Below are 23,975 nucleotides of genomic sequence, written 5' to 3'. Positions count from 1 at the left end.
TATTCTCATATTTATTGATTTATTTTTCACGAGGTTGACGTTTGGTAACTCGAACCTTCAGCTTCCTTCTTGAGCAGGGGGACCTTGCGGGCGCTGCAGGATTTCAGTCTTTTACGATGTTTTCACCGTTCTTGTGATCATTGAAACTCCACGAGGTGAGATCTTGCATGGAGCCCCAGTCCGAGGGAGACTGACAGTTATTTTGTGTTTCTTCCATTTGCGAATAATCGCACTAACTGTTGTCACCTACTCTCCAAGCTGCTTGGGGGTGGATTTGTAGCCCATTCCAGCCTTGTGTAGGTCTACAATCTTGTCCCTGACATCCTTGGGCAGCTCTTTGGTGTTGGCCATGGTGGAGAGTTTGGAATCTGATTGATTGATTGCTTCTGTGGACAGGTGTGTTTAATACAGGTAACAAACTGAGACTCCCTTTAAGAGAGTGCTCCTAATCTCAGCTCCTTACCTGTATAAAAGACACCTGGGAGCCAGAAATCTTGCTGATTGATAGGGGATCAAATACTTATTTGACTCATTAAAAATGCAAATCAATTTATAACTTTTTAAAATGTGTTTTTCTGGATTTTTTTAAATAGTTATTCTGTCTCTCACTGTAAAAAAACAAACAAACAAAAAAAACATTAAAATTATAGACTGATCATTTCTTTGTCAGTGGGCAAACGTACAAAATCATCAGGGGATCAAATCATTTTTCCCCACTGTAAACTGGAGGACACACTACAGATGCCCTCAATGCCATTAAAACAACAGAAATACCCTGCAGAAAAGATGAAGGACTGAAAATAAAAGAACTGACTCAGATGCAGGAATCTATTAGACAGAACAGAAAGAAGATTGAGGAATGTAAAAACTTTCACTTCACAGAGTTTTCAAAGAAATCATGGAGGAACAGAAACACAGCTTCTCGTCTGTGAGAAAAGCTGTCATGAGAATTGCATGAATGTTAAAAGGATTATATAGCATTTTAAGAAATATACAAGGTGGTAAAGTGGGTACAGTTGAGACACCCTTTATAGGTTGCTATGTACTGTATACAGTAACAGTCCAATCATAGAAAATAAAATGCATACAGAGGTGTGTGTGTGTACTGGTATTATCTACGTTACGGGCACCAAATGTCCCCACAAGTATAGTAATACCAGTAAATTCACCTTATGGGAATATTTTAGGTCCCCATGATGAAACAAGCTTATAAATCATACAGAATGACTGAAAATGTAAAAATGCGGAAACTTTCAATTTATGCGTAAGTTTAGGGTAGGCTTATAGAATATACAGGTATGTATATTGTTATTTTTACTGTTATGTTTACATTTGTACTGTTTGCCATGTATTTTCTAGTGTTTAACTAGTTTTGTTTAACTGAATCTGAATTAAATAAAGCAAATAAATAAATGTATTTCTTTTTAAACTGTAATTATTTAAAACTGTAATTTTGTAATTTATTACATTTGCTATAAATGGTTAGCCAGCTTTAGAGCATTAAGAATGAGTGTCTCAACTGTACCATGCTACTGTTTTAACTGTACACCATATGGGTACAGCCGAGACAAAAATACACCTCATGTTTATGAGCTAATTGTGGAAAATATAAACTACTTATGGCTATTATCAATTTATGATAATTTAGTACACAAGCAAAAGAAATATCATGTGAAAAATCACTTAATTTCAGCATCTAGTTTTTGTGTAGTGATGAAAAAGCAGAAAGTGTCTCTACTCAGTCTACCCTATTGAACACGTCACCATTTTTCTCAGTAAATTGATTGACCCGAATATAAGACGACGTTTTTTTCTTGGAAATACATCTGAAAAAACGCAGGCGTCTTATATTCGGGGTCTAGACTTTGACATGTCAGTAATACACCCACAACAATAGGTGGCGCCAAACACGCATAAAACGAGTGTGCCATGAAATATGTAATGTAATGTGTGTTGTAAAGATCACGAGTGAAAACAAAAGAAAAAGAAAAGCTTACAGCGGCACGAGTCGTGACTGTCATGTTGGTCTGATGGGAACAAACTTCCTCTGTAAGTGATTTTAAAACATAAGACAGTACCCAGATTTGAAGACTACAATAAGATTTCACTTCTACTGTTAATAAAATTTTGGTAGGCTACTATGAGATGGATAGACTAAATGTTATATAATTCAGATGGGCTACCTGTTATTTTTATGGTATATCAAAAAGTGTATATTTTTAAATGTCATTGTTGGTACATTTTACCAGTATTTACCATACTTTCAAAACAAAAATTAAAATAGGAAAAATATGCAATATGAATATAATTTAAGAAAAAATGTGTTTTAAAGAAAGAGAAAAAAAAAAAAAAGATTTGGTTTTCAAAAAGCCTTTTTCCAAAAGATACATCTGGAAAAAGGGGGGTCGTCTTATAATCAGGGTCGTCTTATATTTGGGTCAATACGGTATATTTCTAATGGTGCTGTTGACATGAAATTTTAACCAGATGTCTTTAACAACCGTGCAAGTAATCCATGCATACAAAAAAAACAAAACAAATAAGTTCAGAAATTAAGTTATGTGTAATAAAATGGAATGACACAGGGGAAAAGTATTGAACACATGAAGAAAGGGAGGTGCAAAAAAGCATGGAAAGCCAAGACATCAGCTGAAATCTATCAGTGATTAGAAAGCAATCCTGCTTTCTGTAAATATATTTACTGAGAAAAATGGTGAAGTGTTCAATACTTATTTTACCCGCTGTACATATACAGTATATATTGGAATGATATCTGGTTTTAAGATCCCACTTTGAAAATGAATATAACTGATCCTCAAAATCAAACACAATCAGAACAAACATAGACAGAAATAAGGTGGCAACACTTTAAAACATGACAGTTCAAAATGATCAGACCCACACAGAGAGAGAGAGAGAGAGATACAAGGTTTAGCACACCACAAAACTAACTTCAGTACCAAAAACCGCTAAAGTTGGACAAAAAGTTATTGTTATTGTTATAATTAAGGTTTAATAATATGTAGATATAAATCCAACTGGAAAAACTTATGAAACAATGTCTTTCAATTAGTCAAAAAGCGTGTCAAATTAAAGTAGCAAATAGTGGAGCTCTGCAGCCATCTACTGGTGAAAGTGATCATTGTTCTTTCAAAGCAGATGGCAAACATTTTACACTAAACTATGGCACATTGCCCATGTTATCTCCATGACTAAAATTTGAAATGTGAGTATTTTTCAAAGCGATTATAGGCCTGTAGGAGGGGGTTGCTGAGTTGTAGGCTATGGAATGACGTAATGACTCGTGCTATTTTTGCCATCTGTCCTATATAAACTGTTCTATTCTTTTGGTCAGGGTGGATTCTCTGCGATTGGTCTGAGATTCTCTCTGCCATGATTAAAGCATTTTCAAAGGCATGGAGTCTTGTCTGCTTGCTGCTGCACAGCAGGATAGCATTGATATCTGTATTCCCAGGTTATAGTGCTCAAAACAATCAGAATATTCACCAGGTGTGTGCAAACACACAAGGAATGTGTTGTGGTTATTCAGGAGCTCTTGATACATATATGACACGAGAACAGAAGTACATTTAAATAAGGCTAAATAAAAGAAGAAGAAGAAGAATGTAGTATACAGCAGGAACAGAAGACTTCTTCTACATAAACTCTTCATCCATTAATTCAACTTTAAGCCCAATAAGATATGTTTTGGAGTAGGCCTATAAATACCAACCCGTTTAATTGAAAGGTTGCCAACATGGTGGTGCATTTAAACATAGCTTCAAAAATGAATGAAATTCTTTAAAATTTCATGCATTAATAGTACTAGTAGTACTAATAGTACTAGTCAGGATAATCAGCTTCTGATCAGTTTGTTAAACCTTAAACAAACAGAGTTGCCATTGATGGTAACAGAGTTGATCTATCTACCTTCCTTACAGGGTCAGCATGTCGCTGTGTCCTCTATTGCCATTGCCTATCTCCTGCTGAGAACTTCATTTACCCATAATAAAATAGCCTGGTATGATATACAACAAATGTATAATTTACAGTAAAATGACCCAGAGTCCAAAATTAACGTAAAATAATGCAAAACACTTTAATGTGATTGGAAACATAGTCAACTCTGTTATCATTAAACATTTTTTTTAAACACTAACCCTGCTGAAAAAACAATAGAACGCTGCCCAAAACACAATAGAAATGTTAATGGTTATAATGGGAATTGTATTGGTTTTAATGGAAACTATAATGGTATCTACTGGTATGTGATGGATTCTATTGGTGGGATGTTAAATCCTATTGGAAAAATGCCCAAAACACACTACAAAAAGGATTTTTGTAATGGTTTTACTGGAAAAAGCTAATGGTTCATAGTGGTATTTTAATGGAAACCATTTGAATTTCTGTGATGGATTCTATTGGGCTTCTATTGTTTTGTTTTGTTTTGTTTTTTTTTTTTTTAGCAGGGAACAGAGTTGACAATAACGGAGTTGACATTTTCCCAAATGTTGTGCTTTAGCTCAAGATGCTAACCTCAAACGAGATACCACATGGCATGTCTAAAACAGAATTGTATTGATTTCCATCATATTATTGTTTTTAAAAAGTGAATGAGAGATTCATTGCAAAATCACAATAACAGATTTGACAGATAGCCTAATTAATCTGCTATTGGTGTATCCTAAACATTTTGTACAAATTAATAATGACATACATCAATGCCTTCAAAGATTCCCACCAGAGGAAGTGACATCACTTGGGGCGTCAGTCACTTTTTTTTTTTTTTTTTTAAATGAATGCTTTAAAGATTTGTATTCCCTTTTATAAACGAGGTAACAGAGTTGACCAGAACATGTGAGTAAACACAAAAAGATTATTTCACAATAATTCAAGTTGAATGTTTGAATCGGGAGACAAAGGCAGTCAATAATAGGTGTAGTTGCAGTCTTTCAGTTCATATTTTCAAGATAAAATGTCCCTAAATGTACATGAAAGTGTTATTTTCGGTGGTATCTTTATATAATTTGTGTTGTTCAAAACTGATTCAAAAACAAGGTTTGTTTTTTTTAACAAAAGTTTTATCTGTGAGACGCAAAATGTGCCTCCAAATTCTAGAATTACCCATATATAATTAATCGTTTAATCATGTCAAAAACAGTCTCTATCTCTCCCTGTCATTATTCAACCATGTGTTGTCGCTTCACACTGACTCCAGTCCAGCAGGAGGCGGAAATGCGCTCTTTACTTTGGTTTTCCTGTCACCAGCAGAAGAAGAACTCAACCTGCTGCTGGCTGGTGCTCAGATGCAGCAGCTTGATGTTTATCGAATTATCTTATTAAAACAACACTAAAACATTATTATAATATGTTCACGTGCTAACAGCGTCTTTATACTTCAGCTATTCGTCAACAGAACGGTAAGAGACACACCTGCGTTATTCATCTGCATAAACACCTGTCTCTACTACTAATGATAACGACAGTAATAATAACGAGCAGCTTTAAAAGTGAACATGTCTCAGAGTGTGATGTTAGCAGAGATTTTTTATAGTTGGTTTTATTAACGCTGCTGTATTTCAGTAATAGAGTTCATCATATGAATGAATGAAGAGAGTTTGATCCACATTAAACACGATCAGAGCTGATAATGTTCACAGACATGGACTATGAGCTGGAGGAGGACAAACTGTGAGTATCATCCATCAATAACAAGCAGTACCTTAATATCCATATGTTTACATGATGGCACATCCTGTGGGGTATTAATAATCACACTTATAAATGTCTGAATAGCATGGTAAAAAACAGTGTGTAAATGCAATAGAAATGAATTGAATCTAACAGAAAGAATGCAGAGCAAGCAATGATTTCAAGCAGAACATCTTTGACTTTATTGTCAGTCATGTGTGTGATCTTGTGTCCAGTGGGATTCCCACAGTTCCTGGAACAGTGACTCTGAAGAAAGACTCACAGAACCTGATCGGGATCAGTATTGGGGGCGGAGCTCAGTTCTGTCCCTGTCTCTACATCGTACAGGTCAAACATTCACGTACATCTTCATCCTCTTAATCGCTGCGTCACATTCAATGACGATTGTGTGTTTTAGAAGCTTATTGTGTTTCTAAGGCCAGAAGTGTGTGATTTTTATTTGTGTGGTTGCATACATTTAGAGGGCATTTCTGTAGGAAAGTTCCTGAAGAATTGTGAACCTTGAAAATGTGCATATTTAGTAGGGTGACCATATTCAGTTTACAAAAAAGAGGACAGTGGGGGTAGGATGCAGACGGGGGTGGGTTGCACTTGTTGTGTTTGAGGGGGGTTAAGTAGCGCAATGACCATTTCCCAAATATCAAAACTCAGAATATGTCATTTCCATACCTAAAATACATATTTTATAGTCACTGTTATGCAGATTGATCATAAACACAGCTAAAAGGCTTCCTACCAGTGCTCATCCTTCACAAAACTTAACATCTACCACAGTTTTATTATAGGTAGAATGCAAAATGTTTCAACACAAGCATTTCAGTCGAATTTAATTTATGCAATATTTCAAACCTTTAACCCAGGGGAGACCATCAAACCGCCGCAACAGTTTAAAATCAGCCCAATTTGTGCAAAAAACGCGTCCAACACGAGCTGCATCCAAAGCCATTTAAATACTCCGCATATTATTAGGAGCTCCCTGATGCTCCAAAATTATATTTAATATTCAAATGTTTGTGGGAGCAGGCAGCAATGGTCGGAAATTCAGCAGAAGGAGGATTAAGAAAACAGCAGGGCTTTAATACAAAAACGCACACAATCATTTGCAACTGTAGAAAGCAAAAGCCAAATCCCGGACATTTTGGGCTATTTAGAAATCCCAGCCGGATGCATTTTTTTAGGTCCAAAAAGAGGACATGTCTGGGGAAAAGAGGACGTATGGTCACCCTATATTTATTGAATGATACCCAGTGTCCAGGTTCCAGGTTAAAGTGATCTGGAAAGGCTTCAGTTTATCATGAAATACTCTTTCTGTTAGCTACTCTTTCTGTTAATTGAAGCTCATTTGAGGTGATTTGTGTGTGTTCAGGTGTTTGATAACACTCCGGCCTCTCTGGACGGGACTCTGGCCGCCGGCGACGAGATCACAGGAGTCAACGGCAAACCGGTGAAAGGAAAGACTAAAGTAGAGGTGGCCAAGATGATCCAGGCAGTGCAGGTACAACACTTAAAACACCAACTCAAGTCAGGCCAGATTTGTTCCTACAGCAGTTGTCACTGATTCAAAATTGTGTAATGTTTCTGATATCTTGATGTGTTTATAGTCACAGTGAGCAGTTTAGAGCTGGATGATAGAATAGTTGATAAGAGCAGACAGCTCTGCTCTTATTTGACATGATTTTAAGTGATTATTGTGTTACATGAAGTAATCAGTCGATATCAGTTCAATCATTGGGCATTTCTTCAGGTTTTGTCGTGATGTAGTTGAACCTATTATAATTTGTACATTTTGATTAACTTAAAGCTGCAATACTGTCAACTTGATTGACTAAAATTTGACATTTATAAATGAAAAGATAAGTACAATGCTTAACAGTATTGTTAAGTATTACATTTGTGTATCTTTTGTTTGTGTTTTTGGCACCATATTGCATGTTAATTTAGTGATCTTTCCTTTGAGTGTTACAGTGTTAAATGTAGGATATATAATGTGAATAATTTCATATAACGGTCTGAACCGAAGTCAAACATCACAAAAGCGACATTATCTGTACATCAACATGATACTGAAATAATATTGTGACCGATAATATCATCAAAGTGAATAATATCTTGTCTCAGATGCACCGCTATGATAAAGACCTTTTGTGTAGAAATCACATGATCTAGACTGGTTATTGGTTATTGTTTTTGAAGGGCTTATTTGTATGGATGAGTGTGTTTGTGATCTGCAGGGTGAAGTTGTGATCCAGTACAATAAACTGCAGGCCGACCCGAAGCAGGGCAAAACTCTGGATATCGGTAAAAACTACCAAACTGTGCTAGCTTTACATGTTTGACTGGATGCAGAAGTGTGTTTCTCGCTGATGAAGTAGCTCATGTGTGTGTGTTTGTGTGTCAGTGCTGAAGAAGGTGAAGCATCGTCTGGTGGAGAACATGAGTTCAGGAACGGCAGACGCTCTGGGACTCAGCAGAGCCATTCTGTGCAACGGTCAGATCGTGCCCAGTGCTTCATCACTAATGCTATACAACACACTACAACAAACAACTACAGTAGCAGACTCATAAATACATTACAATCTAAATTATGATTGCAGCAATGAGAATGAGAAACTCCATCATTGAGAGTATTGACAGGTTTATGTGAGCATATAATCTGTGACATGAGAAATCAAGCGTGTGTGTGTGTGTTGTAGATGGTCTGGTAAAGAGGCTGGAGGAGCTGGAGAAAACCGCTGAACTTTATAAAGGTGATTCATTCATACCATTACTGCGTTAAACTGAGAGACTTTACTCTGGAAATAATGTGTGTTTGTGTGTGTTTAGGACTGATGGAGCACACGAAGAGACTGTTAAGAGCTTTCTATGAGCTCTCGCAGACTCACAGAGGTACAGTAGATTTGTTCATCGTTATTCATCATATGACTCGTTATAAGAGTTTCTCCTCCTGAATTATTGACAAAAGAACTGGTTTGTTTTCAGAAAAAAACATCCCCTTTGAGATCAGATTCTCTACACTAACTACATCAGGCCATGTAGTAGAAGTAATGCTAACTTTGACCAACAAAACACTCCATAAAATCATCAGATGTGTGATAAAATGTGTGTTTTTCTCTCTCAGCGTTTGGTGATGTGTTTTCTGTCATCGGTGTGCGTGAGCCGCAGGCCGCCGCCAGCGAAGCCTTCGTGAAGTTTGCTGAAGCTCATCGAAACATGGAGAAGTTCGGCATCCAGCTGCTGAAGACCATCAAACCCGTAAGAGAGCAGATCTGAATGAGCTTGTGTTCTTACAATGAGATTAACTGTAATATAGATGAGTGTAGAGTAACTGTGACATGCACAAATACAATATATGATGTAGTGCTGTCAAACGATTAATCGCATCCAAAATGAATGTTTTTGTTTACATAATATGTGTGTGTGTGCTGTGTATATTTATTATGTATATATATATATATATATATATATATATATATATATATATATATAAATGCACACACATGCATGTGTATTTAAGAAAAATAAGTTATGTTTATATATTAAATTTATTTATATTTAATATAAGTTATATGAATATAAATATATGCTTGTAAATATTTTTAAATGTATACTGTATGTGTATTTATATATGCATAATAAATATACACTGCACACATACATATATTATGTAAACAAAAACATTTATTTTAAAAGAGATTTAGCCATTAATCGTTGACTGCACTAATACGATGGGAAACAACTAATAGTAAACTAAATAAAAACATTACAATAAGCAAATAAAATTAAAAAAAAAAAACATTTACTAAAAATGTTATGTTTAACCGCATATTGTGAGACCATTAACTGTTGTCAAAACGCTGTGAACATACGAATTTGTTGTTAAATGATTAACTTAAAATCTCACTTAACGGTATTGTTAAAAAGTCGCACTTTAAAATAATTATTTTAGCTCAAAGGGGTTCAGCTAATGAAAAACGCCCATAAATCCCTGATCTATACTATAGAATGTAGAATGTCGAGTAACTGAAACATACATGAGAAATATAATTTATGGTGTAGAACAGTTGAAAACACAGTGAAACCTTGTGTAAACATCATTTAAAGAGACAAATGTAATAATAGCAATGCTGTCTGTTTGTCCGTCAGATGCTGCACGATCTGAACACGTATCTTCACAAAGCGATTCCTGACACCAAACTCACCATCCGCAAATACCTGGACGTCAAGTTTGAGTACTTGGTATGAGAACAGCCAGAAGCTTCACTCATCATTGACTATTGAACTGAGATGTAACATTAACAGAGGGATTTTGAGAGCGTTTATGTTGACGTTTATCAATGTGTGTTTGTGTTTATTCAGTCGTACTGTCTGAAGGTGAAGGAGATGGATGATGAAGAGTACAGCTGTATTGTAAGTTCACTCACTCTCTCTGCTCATCATTTACTCGTTAACTAACCAATAGTCAAACTGTCTAAATCACGAGGGAAATCAGCTCAAGATCATTTGACTCCTAATACGTTGTTACTGTTTAAACCTCCTTAACTGATTGTAATGAGTGTTTTGGAGGTGGAGGATCCAGTTCAGTGCTGAACTTTGACCCTGATACAGTCCTTCACACTGATCAGGAATGATTTTGACATGTTAATCATGAAAAAGAGCTTAAATGAACAGAATTCAGTTGTAGGGCTTGATATATCCACATTTAACCCCAATTTCTATTCATGTTTTTTACTGTTTAATACTGTAAATCATGTGCAAATGATTGTGCAGAAAACATGCAGACTATTTTATAAAAGTTAAAATGCAATAACCCTTCTATACATCAATGCAAATGAATGTGTTGTTGTATACTGACTAAAGCTATGTTTTGCTATATATATATATATATATCACTGTTAATTATGTGAAAATGAGCAAAAAATGCCATAAACTGGAAATTTAAAAAAAGCAAATAATGAGATGTGCTTACTTGCTTATTTAACCCTCTGTGTTTGTGTGTGTTTCAGGCGTTAGGAGACCCGTTGTACCGTGTCAGCACCGGTAACTACGAATACCGCTTGATTCTGCGCTGTCGACAGGAGGCTCGCGCTCGATTCGCCAAGATGCGCAAAGACGTTCTGGAGAAAATCGAACTCCTGGACCAGAAACATGGTTTGTTTAGTTGAGAAGCATCAGAAAACATCGCATGATCTGTTTTACAGCGGTTTAACCCTTTCCGTTCTCTCTTCAGTTCAGGACATCGTGTTCCAGCTGCAGCGCTTCGTCTCAGGCATGTCGCGCTACTACGACGACTGCTACGCCGTGCTGAAAGAGGCCGACGTGTTCCCCATCGAGGTGGATCTGTCCCGAACCACGATCAACTACAGCGGACAGAGTCTCTCATACGAGGAGGAGGAGGAGGAGGAGGAAGAGACGAGCAGAGGAGAGGAAGACACTCTACAGACTGAGAACGGAGCTGAGAAACTCATCGACGACGAGTGACTGAGGGAATTACCAGAGGAAATAATAAAGAAATCAACGAAGGGAAAGTGAAGAGTCTCATTGTGACAGAAAGAACTACAGATTGAAAGAGTATGTTCAAGATGATTGATAAATAATATGAATAAAAGCATTATATATATTACATATTTATATATATATATATATATATATATATGTGATATTTAATATAAAATGTCTATATTAATAAGCTACACTTTCAAATCACTGGTCAGACAGAAACAGAATCACTGGTTGCCATGTTACATACTTTAGAATAGAATGTTACGTTTGGTTACTATGGTGACAGAATTTAAACTTTTAATCAAACATTCTTTGTTTGGAGTCTTTGCACTCTTTGTTTCAAAACATTTCAAATGAACGGGACCTGAAGTTGAGTTGCACAACTTGTGTGAGTTTTTCTCTCTTTTTTGCCTTTGAAACGCTGGATGAATGTCTTTAAGCTCCAATGATCTGAACACTGTTTTATTTTATATTTTATTTTTTTGTGTGTTTGGGGTTATTTAATTTAACTCAGTTGTGTAAACTGTGATTTATGTACGTTCTAGAAAGATTAAATGTCTTAAAGGTTAGAAAAACAAAAGGTCTGATGAAGAAAAACTCTTGTAAAACCTGCAATGTGTGAGTAAAAATGTAAATCAAACTTGCTTTATGGGCTTTCTCATTAAACGTCTGAGTTTCAGGAATATTTTTGGTGTTTTCCATCTCCTTTCCTCTCAGTGATTCATGCTGGCGTGATGAGCAGAAGCTTAGAATGACTTCTGGCATTTTAACTGGATTAACCTCTTTAACATGTCTGGATCAGGTTTAATGATTAAACCTACAACTTCATGTTTGAAAATGCACTCATAAGCAATTATTATTTTTTTAATATCTGTTTTTAAACAGGTATTGACTTCCTAATTACTGTATAATGACTTTTAAAACTCATTAGCATTATTGGTTATGTAATTAATGGGTTAAAATGTGTGTAACACCCTTCACGAGCCAAATGAGCTCTAGGTGTTTGTTGATTATCAGGCTTTGGTTTCTTTCAAATTTGTATTCAAATAAAAGAAAACTAAAACTAATTTAGTCCTTCTGAGGAAAAAAAAAATGTTTTCAGGGATTAACTAAGTTAGTTCACTTTTCATTTAACCAATTTAAATTCAATTGGTCACTATTCAGATTTTCTTTCAACATTTTAGTGCTATGAAAACTTAAAAAGTACAATCATTATAAAAAAACAGCGTCTTAACTTCCAAAAAGTGTTCATGAACAGTTTATTTTTTGAACAAGCATATTGGTAGTTATGCTATGCATATAATGCTATGCACCGCGCTATACATGCTGATAATTTTGGAATTTTGGTCAAACACACGCTTATTTCACTGCGCTTTAAAAAAAAACCACACAATCTGCTTCGCATGATCGTTCATATCTAGCCCATAAATACACTACTTTAGCGACAAGACAAAGGGATGTAGTTGCTGTGAGAACAGCAATGGTTGTCCCTTCCACCATGTTTAAAGTTTATGACCCGCCCAACTCGGAAACTTGGGTTTCGAAATTATTTCCAGGAGTAGTAAATACGATTTGAGAGGCCGTTCACGTCCAATTTCCGATTAGGAAACCAGTATTTAGGATAATTCCGATAGCACGTGAAGGCAGCATTAATTTAGTAGTGATTTCGCTTCCGCATCGAGCGTAGCGTAGTCCGATTGGACGCCTTTATAAGGGTCTCCGCCCCGCCGCTGGTATCATCCGCCCCAGTGGCCTAATGGATAAGGCACTGGCCTCCTAAGCCAGGGATTGTGGGTTCGAGTCCCATCTGGGGTGAAGCTTGTTTTTCTTGTCTTCGATGTGTGTCGGTGTTTATCGTGTCATTCAGTGTGTGTGAGTCGCGTCTTATAAACGTAGTTTCACGTTATCTCGTGTGTGTCCGTGAGGATCGCGTTGGGATTTATTCATGTCGTTTTGTCACAAGGAAGCTCTTTGCTGACGGACTTCCCACTTTATTTTCAGTTTCTGCGCTGCATGTGACTGAACACCGACACAAACATGATTAACAGCAGCGTTTGTGCGTTAATTCTCGCTTGTTTTGCTGCAGCAGCGAGAAGCGACAGTAAGTAACTCGTTTATTGAACCTTGGCTTTAATGAAGCTCGTGTTGTTATATCGTGAAATCAATGTTTTATAGGTTTAAATGACCATATGTTCAGTGCAAATCCGCGTCTAATCTCTTAAAACACTCTGCTTTTGTTTTGCTCATAAGTGTGTTTTAAGTGAGTTAGAGAGGAATTGACTGACCCTGCAGGTTTGTCTATTATAATGATCATGACCTGACTGAAGAAGCACATGATCCTGTAAAACTCAATCTGAAGCCTGATATGTGTCTGCAGTTACTTTATGGTTACTTAACAAAGAGATCAAGTTGTAAGGAAATATAATGTTTTTTTCCCCACAGAAAGTTACTGATAGAATAGCAATGCACAAAAAGAATCAAATAAAATTCTAAAAGGAATTGTCTAAATAAAAAATAAAAAAATAAATAAAATGGAAAAATAGCAGAACTTTTAAGATTTATATTTACATTTATGCCTTTGCAGACACTTTTGTCCAAAGCAACTTTCAAAAGATTTAAAGTAATATTTTAACTTAATTGAAAACAGACTTAGTGTGTTTTATTATTATATATTCCAAATAAGTGAATTTTGAGTATTAATTTCTCATTTCACATCCTGAAAAAAGTTCCTCTTCTGGTTAAAACGGCATAAAGTATATTTAAGGAAGTAGCAGATGCCCACATAAGTCATAAGAATCACAACATTATTTCTGTGCTTCATTTTCGTATAATGTCACGTGTTTTTGTGTGTGTTTAATCCAGAGCTGCTGAAGGCCACGGCGTACTGGGACTCGACCCACAAGGCCGTTCTGCTGAAGGAGGGTGTCCTGGACCTGCAGGGCGACGCGTATGGTTACTATAACGACACGCTGACGTCGACGGGATGGGGCGTGCTGGAGATCCGCGCCGGATACGGACAGACGGCGGAGCCGGACGACGTCACCATGTTCCTGGCGGGATATCTGGAGGGTTTCCTCACTGCGCCGTGAGTCTCTGTACCTCCAGACCATCTTCATCTTCTCAGGCCTTCACGCCTTCAACAACCTGCTTCATTCAGATGTTGTGAAAGCCAATCGCTTCCTAATTTGTATCCTGAAATTATTTCCTGCAACATTATTGTTTCTGTGAAGTTTTTCATTTTTTGCACACTAAAAATGGTCAGTTAATTCAGTTATTCATGATCATTTAACACCTCCTTTCTGACCCTAAAAGAGTTTTTTTTCGCATTCGTCCTATCAAAATGCTTGCTACTGACGTGAAAACGCAGAAAATCGAAGCCGTTCCAAATTTTTTTTATGATGGACAAAAGTTTTGGAGGCAGTGTGTAAACATGATTGACACAACGTGAGGTTGTATTTATTTTTTAACGTGCGAAAATTTCGGACGATAATTTCGAACTCCAGTGTGCAATGACTTTTACTGTTTGAACAGACTGTTTATGCTACAGTCACACTTATATAAGTGACCGTGTTTATGTAAATGAGCCCTCAGGTGATTGGCAAGACTTTTTGCATGTGAAATCAGTATTAAAGATTGCATTCAGATTTGGGTTCATGTTTTAGTTATTCATTAACAGGTTTTGAAACCAAGGTTATTACCATTAACTACAGCTAAAACTATTAACAAATTATTTATTTATTAAAATAAAGCTGAAACAATATCTTAAATATGAGATGAAAAAGTAAAAATTCTAAATAGAAATGTTGCATTAAAATTAATCCAACTAACTAAATAACAAACATAAATAATGACTAATTCACATTAGAAACTTTAAGTGTGAAATTCTTATTGTTTTCACAATATATCAGTATAAGTATTATTTTAAAAATATGAATATTGATTTTTAAAAACTTGGCTAAAATGTAGTTTTAAAAAGTAATTTTCTTGAGTTTGATATGAGTCGAGAAAAGTAAAATTAATAATAACTGCACTAAAATAACTGGAAATAAATAAAACTAAAAGTGAAGCTAAAACAATTTTTTTTTTTTACCCATTTCTAAACAAATAAATGATAAACTAAACTGTAATACTAATAAAAATGACAAAAACACTAAACTAAAATTAATAAAAGATACATAGACATTTAAAAAATACAAAAAATGACAGCAAAATTACTACAAATTAAAGTGAAAACTGAAAAATAGTTTTTAAAATTTTATATAAATAATATTGTATATAATAGTGTAAAATTGTGTAGCTATTAGTTATAGTGATAATATAAAATATTGTAAATAACATGATATAAAACAACACTGTTCTCAACCGGATGTATGATTTGGGTTGTCAGTTTATTTGAGCTAAAATGTAGCGCTTGTATTGTATAGTGACTTGTATTTTGTGTGTTTCAGGCAGATTTTTGATCATTACACCAACATGTACCCGCAGCTGATCGAGAAACCCAAAACGCTGGTGGCTGTGAAGCGCTTCATGGCGTGAGTGACACTCCTCTGTGTTTTTGTGTGTGTGCTCCAGACAGTGTGTGATGATCACGTGTGTGTTGTTTTGCAGTAAGCAGGACGAGTGGTCTCGCAGTCAGGTGAAGCGTAACACCTCTGATCCTCTGTGGATTCACACGGGTCTGATTCTGGCGCAGCTGGACGGACTGCAGGCCGGAGTGGCCGACTGGGCCAAACAACACGGGAGGACGGTGAGATGAGGAAGAGCAGCTCGTCCTCACATACTTTTCTCTTAGTTTTTGTCTATTTTATTAGGGCTGCATTTCTTTTATTTTCCTTATTTCCTATTTTACAGATTACTTGAATATCTACAGTAAAATATATTTATTACTCTATTTCCTTAATTTTTTTCAAATTTTTTACTTAGTTTTTGACTTATTTTCATTATTTAAAAATGAGTTAAACATTGAAAAACAGTTTCATTAAAGGTCAGTTTTTTCCTATTTATTACGCAAAACTGTTTAAATGTTGCATTTGTTTTATTAAGGCTCTGTTTCCTTTATTTTTCATATTTCTTATTTTAAAAAGGACTTAATCATCCAAAAAGGCTTTATTTCTCACTTTAAAAGTTACATCTAAAAGAGTTTTTATTTGTTTTATTCAGGCTCAATTTCCTTTTTGTATCTATTTCTTACTATAAAAATGAGTTAAACGGTTAAAAAAATAGTTTGTTCTTTTAATAAGGATCTATTTCCTTTTCCTCCAATTTTCTTTAAAAATGCCGCAAACATTTAGGAAGAGTTCTTATTTATGAAGGCTCCATTTCCATTATTTGTCCTATTTATCATGTTTAAAATTGACTTTAAAAGCTCTGTTTTTTTAAATTGTCTTATTTCTAACATTAAAAACGCCATAAACGCTTAAGAGTTTCACTAGATTTTGTGTGAAAACAATACAAAGAGAATTATTTTTCGTAAATACAATTCTGCGGTTTATTTAAGTGTTAGTATTAGTCGGTGTGTTTGTGTTTGTATCTGGTCTCTGAATCATGTTTGCATCTGTTGAAGGTGAAGCTGGTTTTGATCAGAAGTTTACTCCTGTCTCTCTCTGTAGCCTCTGTCCCAGTTTGCCATTCAGTTCCTGAATGCGGTCGGTGATCTGCTGGATCTGATCCCGGCGCTGGTTCCTGACAGGATGTCCAGCTCAAAGCAGTATAAAGCTCCTCCGATGGGCCACTGCTCTGCACTCATAAAGGTAGCAGAAATCATGATAACTGACGTCAGGAGACAGTGGATGTGATGGTTTCTCATCTGCGCTGTGTTTCAGATGTTGCCTGGCTTTGAGAACCTGTTGTTCGCTCACTCCAGCTGGTACACATACGCCGCCACCATGCGCATCTACAAACACTGGGACTTCAGACTGAGCGAGCCGCATACGGCTACCGGAAAACTCTCCTTCAGCAGCTACCCTGGTACACACTCACTCACTCATCCATCCACTCATTCATTCATTCATTCATTCACTTACTCAATCACTCACTAATTCATTCATTACTAAATCACTAATTGATTCATTCATCCATGCATTCATTCATTCATTGTCACTCATTCTCACATTCACTCACTCACTAATTCACTCACTCATTTGCTTGCTCGCTCCACTCACTCACTCACTCATTCATTCATTCACTTGCTCACTTATTCATTTGCTAACTCATTCATTCACTCACTGATTTGCTTATTCACCCGCTTATTCATTCATTCACTGACTCACTCATTCATTGACTCACTCACTCATTCATTCGCTTGCTCATTCATTCACTCACACACTCCATTCATTCATTCATTCATTCATTCACTCATTAATTTGCTTATTCATTCACTCACTCACTCATTCGTTCACTTGCTCACTCATTCACTCATTAATTTCTAGAGATTATCGCCGATTTGGTTGCACAGATACTATTTAAACTGAGCTAGACAATGACATCTCTGAATTCAATAATGATGCCTTTAACTGAAAATTGAGTGTTTAATCTTATCATTATACATTACTGACACTCTGTCCTCCAATTTGATACTGTTAAGTGATTTGACACAATCTGTATTGTTAAAAGCGCTATATAAATAAAGGTGACTTGACTTGACATTCATTCACTCGCTTTCTCATTCTTTGCTCATTCATTCATTCACACACTCACTGATTCATTCACCCACCTGCTCACTCAGTTGTTAATTTGCTCACTCAATTATTCTCGCAATCATTCATTCACTCACTCATTCATTCGCTTATTAATTCAGTCACTCGCTCATTCATTCATTTGCTTTCTCATTCATTCATTCACTTGCTCCTTCACTCACTTGCTCATTCATTCACCTCCCAGCTCATTCACTCATTCCTTCACACACTTTTTCACTCAATTATTAATTCGCTCTCTCATTCTTTGACTCACACATTCATTCATTTATTAATTAATTCACTCGCTCACTCATTTTTCTCATTAACACTCAATCATTTCACACTCTTTTAGTTATTTATAATGTACTGTTTTTAAAGCAGTAGGACAGTATACATTGTGTAGTAGTATTCTTTTTTTTTTTTAAATTGAATTCATGCATCATGTAGTATTTGTAAACTAGCAGGCAGTGTGTATATAGTGTGTGGTTTGTTCAGTAATGGCTGATGTCTATGAATGTTTGTTCAGTAATGGCTGATGTCTATGAATGTGTGTTCAGGGTTTCTGGTGTCTCTGGATGATTTCTATCTGCTGGGCAGCGGTCTAATGATGACTCAGACCACCAATAACGTCTTCAACACCTCGCTGTACTCCTACATCACTCCTGCCAGCCTGTTCTCCTGGCAGAGGGTTCGACTGGCACACGCACTGGCAAACACTGGAGAGCAGTGGGCCAAAACCTTCTCCAGATACAACTCTGGTCAGAAATCAACATTCACTCATTTGCAGTTTCTGATGAAGCTACTGATCAGCTGATGTTTTGAGTTTTTGGCTTTCTGGATTGTGTTTGCTCCGTCATGCGGGTTTGTCTGATCCTGTGCTTTATCTGTCGCTCAGGGACGTATAATAACCAGTACATGGTTGTGGACGTGAGTAAAGTGAATCTGAGCAGCAGTCTGGAGGACGGAGCACTGACTGTGGTGGAGCAGATCCCGGGGCTGGTGGAGTATTCAGACCAGACGCAGACGCTGCGCAGAGGTCAGACCAAAACTCACTTCACTCTCATTTCTTCTTGACTTTGGGGTGAAATGAAACCGGGACATGTTGTACATCTACTGCTATAGTAAGTGTATGTGTCTACAGGTTACTGGCCATCCTACAATGTGCCTTTCCACCGTAAGATCTACGATCTGAGTGGATATGAGGAGATGTGGAAGGAGTATGGCGACGAATTCTCATACGACCTTTGCCCTCGCGCCAAGATCTTCCGCCGTGACCAGTCGTCCGTCAGCGACCTGAGCTCCCTCAAACACATCATGAGATACAACGGTAAATAATAGTCACAACATTTCCAAACTCCTGATAATGTCACTTCTAGACTTCACTTCTTTAGGTAACCAAATGTCTTAAATGATAACCAGTTTTAAAGAAAAAAAATGAGATGACTAACTTGTAAGACTAGTCTAAACCTTTAATGCAGCTGGCCACGTGATTTAAGATTTATTTAATTCACAAACACACACATAAATATATATTATCCAGTGTCACTGTGCTAGTTTTTATTAATATTTTGAATTAGTTTTTATGTCTGTTTTTTCCTTTTTCATATTTCGTAATCTTTGTTTAATTTTAATGTCTATCATTTATATTTAATTTTTATTTCAGTTTGAATTTATTTTAGTATTCAGGTAAACTAAATGAAAATGAGAAGAGATGCAAATAAAATAAAATTATTAAAAAGTTATAAAAGTTTCCATTTTCATTTAAAGTTTTTCTTAGTTCGTCTATACAGTTTTTATTATTATTTTAGTCTTAATAGTTTTTATTTTAGTGTTAGTTATTTTACTACAAGTTAAATAAAATGAAAATGAGAAATGTTGCCTTAGCAGTTAGCTGAAATAAAATAAGCTCAAGTTCTTTTGATATTTTACTTCAGTTAACATTTATTTTATTTTTTAGGCAGAATAGCCTAGTTCTATTTACAATAAATGGAATTTATTAAAACTTACAATGGTCACAATAAAATATTAAAATCAAAACATAATTACTTATCTAAGTTTCCATAGAAACAAATGCAAATGATTAAATGTTTTTTATTTAATGTTTTTCCATTTTTATATCTTTTTTTTTTTTTTTTTTTAAAGTGGTTTTTAGGTTTGGTAAACGAATAAATAAATGTGTACATGCATTCATTTGTATTCCAATTAAAACAAAGTAAATGGTAAAAACAATACATGAATAAAAATCTAGTTACTACATTTTGGTTCATTTAGCCTTTAAACCTCTCACAGTAAAAGCCATTCTTATATTTTAATGTTTGTGTAATCACTGTCTCCTCCTGTCAATCATCATGTCAATCTGTGCTCAGATTATAAGAGCGACCCGTACTCGCAGGGCGACCCGTGTAGGTCCATCTGCTGTCGTAACGACCTGCAGGAGCATCGAGCCAGTCCCGGAGGATGTTACGACACCAAGGTCAGCTGACAGCCTGTCATTAACCAATCAGATTGAGTCTTCAGCTCCTGATACTCTGTTGCTCTCTGGTCAGGTGACAGATCTGCACATGGCTCAGGAGTTCGTGGCGGAGGCGGTGAACGGCCCAACCACAGACGGAGGGCTTCCCGTCTTCTCCTGGGAGGCATTCAACAGCACGTCCCATCAGGGTCTTCCTCCGAAATACAACTTCAGCTTCGTCCTGATGCAGCCGCAGCTCTTCCACCCCTGAGGATCATGGGATTTCACATCTGGCCTGCTTTTGAACTCTCTATGCGACACCTAGCACCTAAAACCAATCTGAACCCTTCAATCTTTTCATGAAGCATATATTTTGAGCCATATAATCAGCACCAAACTCTACAGCTGCCATTTGACAATCAGTCCAGGAATGTTTACGTCTCTCTTGATTGATAGATTAAATAAATCGTAATACTTTAGTGCCCATTTCCACCACACAAGATAAAAAACATGCCTGGTAAATCATAATTGCCATAAATAATAAATGTCATAACTTGAAAGTCAAAATTCTAAGGTAAAATGTCGAAATTATGATGTACTAGGTCAAAATTGACAACTAAGTCTCACACACACACACATGTATGAGGTAAAAATGTTAAATTATGACACAAAGTTGAAATTGACACTTAATTATGAGGTAAAATTTGAAATTATGGCACACTAAGTTGAAAGCCATAATTATGAGGTAAAACATTAAAATTATGAAACACTGAGTCAAAATTTACATACTGTTATAATTACATAAAATGCTGAAATTATGACATGTTGAAATTATAACATACTAGGTCAAAATGTTAAAATATAAGACATAATCATGAGGTAAAATAATGAAATTTTGAAACACAAAGTTGATGCTAAACATACTAAATCGTAATTATAAGGTAAAGTCAAAATTATGCCATACTAAGTTAAAATTGAGGTGAAAAGTCTATAGTACGTCATAGTAAGTTATAATTTTGTGGTAAAAAGGCGAAATGATAACCAAGTCTAAATTATGACATACTAGATTGTAATTTGCATGGTAAGTCATAACTGTTTGGTAAAAAGGCCAAATGATGATATACTAGGTTAAAATTGGCATACTAAGTCAAATTAAGAGGTAAAATTATGAGTTAAAAAGTCAAAAGTGGCATAATAGGACTTTTTGTTAATGTTGACTTTTCATCTCATCAGTATGACTTGCGTTGACATTTCACATAAATGTTTCTTGGTATGTCATAATTTTGTCTTCATCTCATAAACATGACTTAGAATGCCACAATTTTGACTTATTTCATGATTCACCGTAGGATGTCTTTATGGAAACCCATTTCTGCCACATACAATAAATTACTGCAACACAGATTAACATCTTAAAAGGGAGGACGTTAACATCATTGTCGTTTTTTTAAATCTAGTCAAAGATCCTAATGAACAACAAAAACAAAGTTTCTAATGTAAATGTAAACGACTGGAATGTCTTGTTTGACGTGTCCTTTGCTGTGATGTTTCTTAGCTGTATTCTCGGATCTCTTCTGAATGAATGAGGCATTTATATAGCGCTTTATTGTGTATTGCTGTACACCCAAAGCGCTTTACAATCATGTGGGGGGGGTCTGTCCTTAACCACCACCAGATCTCTTCTCTCAGGGAAAGTGACTCAGAAGTGCCTTTGTTAGTGTTCGAGTGTCTTCTATACCTTTAGCTTTAAATGTCAATTTAAAGCTGTCAATCAAAATTTTTGTAATCTGCCGCATGTGATGGTGATTTATTTATTTTTTAAAATTTGATTCGACCAATGAATGATTGAACACAAGCCTCATTTCTCAGTCTTGAGTGTTTTTGTTGGACACAGGTTCACTTCAGTCAGTTATTCTTCACTTGTTCTTGATCGGTCCAGTTTTGTTTTTATTATTATTACAGTAATTTTTGACCAAAGTAGGATAGGTTTCTACCTGCTAAAATATTTTAGAGCTCAACATAACTTGGAAAAATGTTAATTTAAGATTTTACTTACAGTGCCTATAGAAAGTCTTCATACCCCTTCATTTTTTGCACATTTTGTTATGCTTTAAATTACTATTTATCACAACTTTGCAAATTTATTAAAAAGGAAACCGACATCGCACAAGTCTTCATACCCTTAACTCAAAACTTAGTTAAAGCACGTTGGCAACAATTACAGCCTCAGGTCTTTTTGGGTATGATGCAACAAGCTTTGCACATCTGCATTTGGGTTGTGTTTTCTTTTCTTTTTTGCCATTCTTCTCTTTAGATCATCCCAGGCTCTGTCAGGTTGGCTGGGGAACATCGGTGGACAGCCATTTATAGGTTTCTCCAAAGTTGTCTGATTGGTTCCAAGTCCCACCTCTGACTGGGCCACTCGAGGACGTTCATAGAGTCGTCCCTAAGCAGCTCCTGCACTGTCTTGGCTGTGAGCGTAGGGTGATTGTAATGTTGGAAGGTGAACTTTCAGCCCAGTCTGAGGTTCTGAGCGCTCTGAACCAGGTTTTCATTAAAGATATCTCTGTATTTAGCTGCATTCAGCTTTCTGTCTTCTCTGATCACTTCCCCTGTCCCTGCCGCTGAAAAACACCTCCACTGCATGATGTTGCCGCCACCATGCTTCACCACTGGGATGGTCTTATACAGGTGATAAGCGGTGCTTGGTTTCCCTCTGACAAGAATAAGGGATTGAGGTTCATCAGACCAGAGAATTTTTTTTTTTCATAGTCTGAGAGTTATTTGGGTGTATTTTTGTAAATTCCAATCAGAGTGTCATTCATCTTTACTGAGGATAAGCTTGAGTTTGGTCACTTTGCCATCAAGTCCAGATTGGTGGAGTGTTGCAGTGATGATTGTCCTTCTGTAAGTTTCTCCCATGTCCATATAAGATCATTGAGCTCAACCAGAGTGACCATCAGTGTCTTGATCACCTCTCTAACCAAGAGCCTTCTCCTTCGATTGCTCAGTTTGGCCAGGAGGCTAGATTTAAGAAGAGTCCTGATTGTTTCAAACTTCATCCATTAAGGACTATGGAGGCCAAATGCTCCTGTGAACCTTCAACACAGCAGAATTTTTTTTTTTTTTTTTTGTAGTCTTCCCCAGATCTATCTCAACACAATTCTGCAGGCCATTCCTTTGACCTTATGTCTTAGTTTTTGCTCTGACATCCATTTCAGCTGTTAAACTTTATATAGACAGGTGTGTGTGTGCCTTTCCAAATCATGTCCAATCAACTGAATTTGCCACAGGTTAACTCCAGTCAGAGTATAGAAACATCTCAAAGACGATCCAGTGAAACTGGAATGCTCCTGATCTAAATTTCAAGTGTCAAAGCAAAGGGTATGAAGACTTGTGCAATGCCATTTTTTTCAGTGTTTCTTTTTTAATAAATTTGCAAAGTTGATAAATCTGCTTTGTTTTGTACTAAGTTTCTGCTTTGTCATTATGGTGAGTGGGGTGTGGATTTATGTGGGGGAAACAATTCATGTAAAGCAGTTTAACATAGCGCAACATAAAATGTGAAATAAAATAAAATGAAGGGGTATGAAGACTTTCTCTAGGCACTGTACTTCCATAAGTTTTTTTAATATTTT

The 23,975-nt window shown here is 36.1% G+C and overlaps 2 protein-coding genes and 1 non-coding gene across 5 annotated transcripts; all 3 read left to right on the top strand.

Moving 5' to 3' along the window:
- Nucleotides 1-5,243: 5,243 nt before the first annotated feature.
- Nucleotides 5,244-11,888, top strand: pick1 (protein interacting with prkca 1). 2 transcript variants are annotated; one of them, XM_058769257.1, is made up of 13 exons: nt 5,244-5,420; nt 5,590-5,691; nt 5,928-6,039; nt 7,079-7,207; nt 7,944-8,010; nt 8,111-8,200; nt 8,406-8,459; nt 8,536-8,598; nt 8,831-8,964; nt 9,856-9,948; nt 10,069-10,119; nt 10,716-10,860; nt 10,940-11,888. In XM_058769257.1, the coding sequence occupies exons 2-13, from the start codon at nt 5,651-5,653 to the stop codon at nt 11,188-11,190; spliced, it is 1,230 nt and encodes a 409-aa protein (XP_058625240.1). In that variant the 5' UTR covers nt 5,244-5,420; nt 5,590-5,650; the 3' UTR covers nt 11,191-11,888. The 2 variants fall into 2 exon arrangements, with proteins under 2 accessions (XP_058625240.1, XP_058625239.1); XM_058769256.1 differs by having other exon boundaries at nt 5,245-5,420; nt 5,584-5,691.
- A 1,034-nt stretch (nt 11,889-12,922) lies between these two features.
- Nucleotides 12,923-22,192, top strand: plbd1a (phospholipase B domain containing 1a). 2 transcript variants are annotated; one of them, XM_058769248.1, is made up of 12 exons: nt 12,923-13,023; nt 13,213-13,312; nt 14,074-14,296; nt 15,660-15,743; nt 15,820-15,958; nt 16,821-16,961; nt 17,034-17,178; nt 18,443-18,643; nt 18,781-18,921; nt 19,027-19,212; nt 20,252-20,358; nt 20,432-22,192. In XM_058769248.1, the coding sequence occupies exons 2-12, from the start codon at nt 13,249-13,251 to the stop codon at nt 20,606-20,608; spliced, it is 1,608 nt and encodes a 535-aa protein (XP_058625231.1). In that variant the 5' UTR covers nt 12,923-13,023; nt 13,213-13,248; the 3' UTR covers nt 20,609-22,192. The 2 variants fall into 2 exon arrangements, with proteins under 2 accessions (XP_058625231.1, XP_058625232.1); XM_058769249.1 differs by having other exon boundaries at nt 12,977-13,083.
- On the top strand, nt 12,954-13,026 carry trnar-ccu (transfer RNA arginine (anticodon CCU)). Its single transcript has one exon. It is a non-coding gene; the product is annotated as a tRNA-Arg (tRNA).
- Nucleotides 22,193-23,975: the final 1,783 nt, after the last annotated feature.

Source organism: Onychostoma macrolepis, chromosome 03 (assembly GCF_012432095.1).
Source record: "Onychostoma macrolepis isolate SWU-2019 chromosome 03, ASM1243209v1, whole genome shotgun sequence".
NCBI lineage: Eukaryota > Metazoa > Chordata > Actinopteri > Cypriniformes > Cyprinidae > Onychostoma > Onychostoma macrolepis.
This window is presented reverse-complemented; position numbering and strand designations above follow the sequence as displayed.